Source organism: Microtus ochrogaster, chromosome 16 (genome assembly GCF_000317375.1).
Source record: "Microtus ochrogaster isolate Prairie Vole_2 chromosome 16, MicOch1.0, whole genome shotgun sequence".
Lineage (NCBI taxonomy): Eukaryota > Metazoa > Chordata > Mammalia > Rodentia > Cricetidae > Microtus > Microtus ochrogaster.
Window position 1 is genome coordinate 29,977,493 of NC_022018.1, and position 4,701 is coordinate 29,982,193.

General features: G+C 38.5%; 1 protein-coding gene across 1 annotated transcript; it reads right to left on the reverse strand.

The window, feature by feature from the left end:
- Positions 1-3,448: 3,448 nt before the first annotated feature.
- On the reverse strand, positions 3,449-4,424 carry LOC101995746 (vomeronasal type-1 receptor 4-like). Its single transcript, XM_005354930.2, has one exon. The coding sequence runs from the start codon at positions 4,385-4,387 to the stop codon at positions 3,449-3,451; it is 939 nt and encodes a 312-aa protein (XP_005354987.1). The 5' UTR covers positions 4,388-4,424.
- Positions 4,425-4,701: the final 277 nt, after the last annotated feature.

Consider the following 4,701-nt stretch of genomic DNA (forward strand, 5'->3'; position numbering starts at 1 on the left):
GAACCCTGACTGCTCTTCAGACTTGAGAGGGAGGGGGAGAGGAGTGGGGGGAGGGCGGGAGGAGTGGGAGGCTGGGAGGAGGCGGAAATTTTTTTTCTCAATAAAAATAAATTTAAAAAAAAGGTTATCAATAACAAGCCATAAGCGGCAATCAGAAATAAACCCACTCCTTTCTGCTGTGCCTGGATGGAGCATGGAAACATATTCCAAGAAAATTTCTGTGATTTGGAGAAACAGAGAGAAAAGATTTTGTCCTGTTTGTTTACTAGGAGTGCTTCCACAAGCACTCAGAATTCTCAAACTACTCCCTTACTGGATCATGTTCTTAAACGCAGGGAAGGGTTTCTTTAGTTTATGCTTCCACATCACTGTTTATCATCACAGTATCAGGACAGAAACTCACCTAGGGCAGGAACCTGGGGCAAGAGCTGATGCAGAAGTGATGGAGGGGTGCTGCTTACTGGCTTGTTCACCATGGTTGCTCAGTCTCCTTTTGTATAGAATCCAGTGCCATTTGCCAAAGGATGGTACTACCATCAAAGGGCTGCGAACTGCTCCATCAATCAGTGATTAAAAAAATACCCTATATTTGGATTTTATGCTGGTGTTTTCTCAATGGATCTTTTCTCCTTTTAGATAACTCTAGCTTTTATCAAGTTGGCAGAACTAGCCAATGAGGAGAAATGTGTCCAGCTTAAGAAAATGATGACTTGATCGGGGGAGGGGGAGGGAAATGGGAGGCGGTGGCGGGGAGGAGGCAGAAATCTTAAATAAATAAATAAATAAATAAATAAATAAATAAATAAATAGAAAATGATGAAGGCATTTATACTAATCCATCTGTCCAATCTCATGTGCTTTACCTGAAGGGCATAATTGAATCTGATATCCAGGTTGCCTTTACTATTCTCTATTTATTTAGAATTTTCATCATATATTAAATTTTAATTTATGATCTGATTGAGCTTTTATTTGTTTTCAAATCTAATCTTATTTCAGGGAAAATTTCATAACCAATTCTATATGCCACTCAGAGGCCAGACCAACTTTGTTCATGCTGTGTCAACACTCATGTATCTCCTGTCTGTTTTTTTTTTATTTTAAATTAAAGATTACATGGTGCGTTCAAGTGTGAATGTCTCAGCTTGAAAATGGAGGTTAGAAGGCAACATGTGGAAGTCAGTTTCCTTCATCAGAGACAGATGAAATTGTCTGACCTTTCGGCAGGTGCTTTTATCCACCAAGGCCTCTCTCTCCATAACCTTCTCTATCTTTAATAGTGAACTCTGTCTCCATCATTCAGATTAAACACAACTTTCTTTCTCCATGTTCTTATATCAGGAGACCTGCTCCTCTTGCAGAGGACCCTGGTTCCTTACCTAGCACTCACATCTAGGACTCATGACTGCCTGTAGCTCTTGTTCTTTGTGATCAGTGCCCTCTTCAAGTCTGTGTAGGGAACTGTACAAATGTGACACACACACACATAGACACAAACATAAAATAAATCTTCATAGTGGAATAACATGCTATTTAATAATCTATAACACAATCAACATCACTTACTTAAATGTTTTCTATATACAGTGCAACCAAGCAAAATATAAAAATGTATACATTATTATAAAATAGAGCCATGATGCACCCAAAATGCTACAGGTGTTTAGTCAGATATGAGAGAACAATTTTTACAAATAAGGCATAAAACTACCTCTAGTGATTCTACAATTTCATGTTCGATGATTGCATCAATTATTATTTTTCAGAATGCATCTATCAGATTCTTAGAACCATGTTGATATCTTATTGTGTGAACCTAAATTAAGCAATCGGGTAGTGAATCCTTTACTGAAATAGATGTAGAATGAGATCCTTTTGCTGCTCTTTGATGACAAACAGCTGGATAGTGTTGTGGAGAGCAACCAGGTATTAACAAAGGGCAGCTGCTAACAAGTCTCAGTCTGTTTCACACTGCATATTAATCTTGCAAAAAGGAAAATCCACATTTTTTAATCAACATAGAGACTATAGATAGATATAAAATGAAACTTTACCGTGTATTTCTTATCCAGTTTAATCTATATGGACAATCTTAATTCCTGCAGAGAACATTCACAATATAACACCACAGAAACATTTCAGTGCATTTGAGTTTTATTAGTGGTGCATTGGGAGTCCAGGAAGTAGATGTAGTTCATTTCACTTTTTTCACAATTCTGTAAAATCTTTTCTACAGATGGAAACATGCAGACACTTTGAAGAATCTCAAAACTGCATCATAGCTAAACTAACATTTTGCAAGTACAACATCAGGTATAAGATAAGGATTTCTTTGGATAATATGATTAAATCACTATGAAATTGACAAAATTTGCCAAATTTAATGTAGAATTCTCCCTCTGTATCCTGTGAATATGTTTTATTACCATTGGCTAAAAAGAAGCTGCTTTGTTCAATGTCCGGGCATAATAGAGGTGGGCAGGGAAACTTAACTGAACGAAGGGAGAAAGCAGGCTGAGCCTGACAGTTGCTATGTAGTTACTGGAGGAGAAACGCACCAGAAACATACTAGAAGGACACACATGGATCTCCTGCCTGAAATGTGTGCTGGTTAGAATCTTGCCGGTAAGCCACAGTCACATGGAGATACACATATTGATAAAGATGGGTTAAATTAAGATGTAAGAATTAGCCAATAAAAAGGAAGAGTTAATGGGCCAAGCAGTAATTTAATGAATACAGTTTCTGTGTGGTTATTTTGGGTGTAAGCTAGCCGGGTGGCCTGGACGGAACAAGGGCCCACTTTCCATGCAACACACACCCTCATGGTGATTAATAGAAATAGATTGATTTAAGATGGAAGAGCTCGCTAGAAATCCAGCTGAGCCATCAGGGAAACAGTATTGCAATTAGTATAGTTCCTGTGTGATTTTTCTGGACTGGGCAGCCAAGAAAACAATTGTCAGTCTCCTTTTACACAAATTCATCTGTGTGCTTCCAGTAATGCTGATAGACAAATCAGTTTACAAAATATAAATAAGACAATTTTTTCTGTGCTGGAGAAAGGACTCAGTAGTTGAGAGCACTAGCTTGTCTTCCAGAGGACCCAGGTTCACACTTTGGTACAAAACAAATGCTCTAACTCCAGTCAGTCATAGGACATTTGACAATCTCTTGTACCCTAACAAGCGCAAGGCAAGTATGTGCTATAAGGACATAATGCTGGTAAATTATCGATACACATTACAAATCAGGAATCTTTAAGATCCCTTCAAAAAAGAGGAAAAGTGGAGAATGGGGTTACAATTATCACTGTAATTTACGAAGTTCTCTTTCTCAGGTAAGGCTGAATCACCAGAAGACTGATTGAGAATACAGACATACTTACACTGATTTGTGAGAATTTTGTCTTACCCAAAATATTACAGACCTGAGAACTCTTTCAAACTCATCTAATAGAAAAATAGAAGAGACATTTTCTTAATTTTTTCCACTGAGCATGCCAACAATCAATCAGAAGTCCTTCCCTGTGAATCAACACAATGGGGCTAAAAGTTGCATAACCAAGGGCCAGAAATTTTTGAATAGTTACCATCAAGGAATTGTCTACTAAAGAGAGACTTAAAAATAGAGAAAAAGCACAGTCAGCCCAATAGAAGAAAACAAAACAGAGCATCAGAAGGAGGACACTCTGAGCAGCTCTCAGCTCAGGGGGAGTTCTGTAGAGAAGCTTGGAGTTCTGAAGGTAGAGGACATGCTGGTGGTGCTTGTGGAGAAGACGTACCATGTAGCCACTGGCAGCTCCCATGGCTCCCTGAAACACAGCATCTCTCAGGACCATGAGAGGGAGAACAATCCACTTTATTTTCTGACTTTCTAGCATAAAATAACAATAGTCGTCACCATTGTTAAGCTCTGATATATTCTGGCTTATACTTGTGATGAAATGGATTAGGTTCATACCTAATAAAGCGTTGAGTATCCAAAAGAATGAAAAGAATGGAAGGATGTGCCATGCAGACTTTGGTCTGAGCCTCCTCCACCCAGATGCTCTGGGACTGATGATGATGGCCTGGACCACAGTGAGGAAACCGCTGGTGCAGATGGAGACCCCACGGGCCACCCTTGACAGGTAAATGGTGATCTTACATCCTATGTCATCTAGAAAGTTTCTCAAACCAAAATCTGCCATTGGCTTTGGCAATCCTTTTGCAAGAAGGATTATGATGTTTGTAAAAGCCAAGTGGATAAGAATAAGGTGGATGGGTTTCTTCTCAGGTCCTCCACACCAACTGAACATATAATTCACAGAAACAGAAATGTTCCCCAGAGTTCCAAACACAGTCATGAAGAGGAAAACTATTTGCTTAATAAATTTCAAAAGCATTTCTTCCTTTCTGGGTAGAAAAGCTTGTATTCAGGATACAAAGAGATTTTTCCATAAAGAATCAGTAATGCTAGACATTTATCTGAAAAACATTTTGCATAGTAGCATTTTCTACTGTATGAGAGTCAGTGATGGACACATGTGCTGCTGTAGACTGGATCCCTGATCTCCTCCTCTTCCTTGTGGAGTCTGAGTTATGCGAGACTCTGACAGGTAAGTTTGGTAACTAGAATAAAACTCTAAATTTAAAAGGAGATATATTTGAGGTCTATACTAGCAAAATTAACTTGTTAAAATATGTAAATTTGTGTATG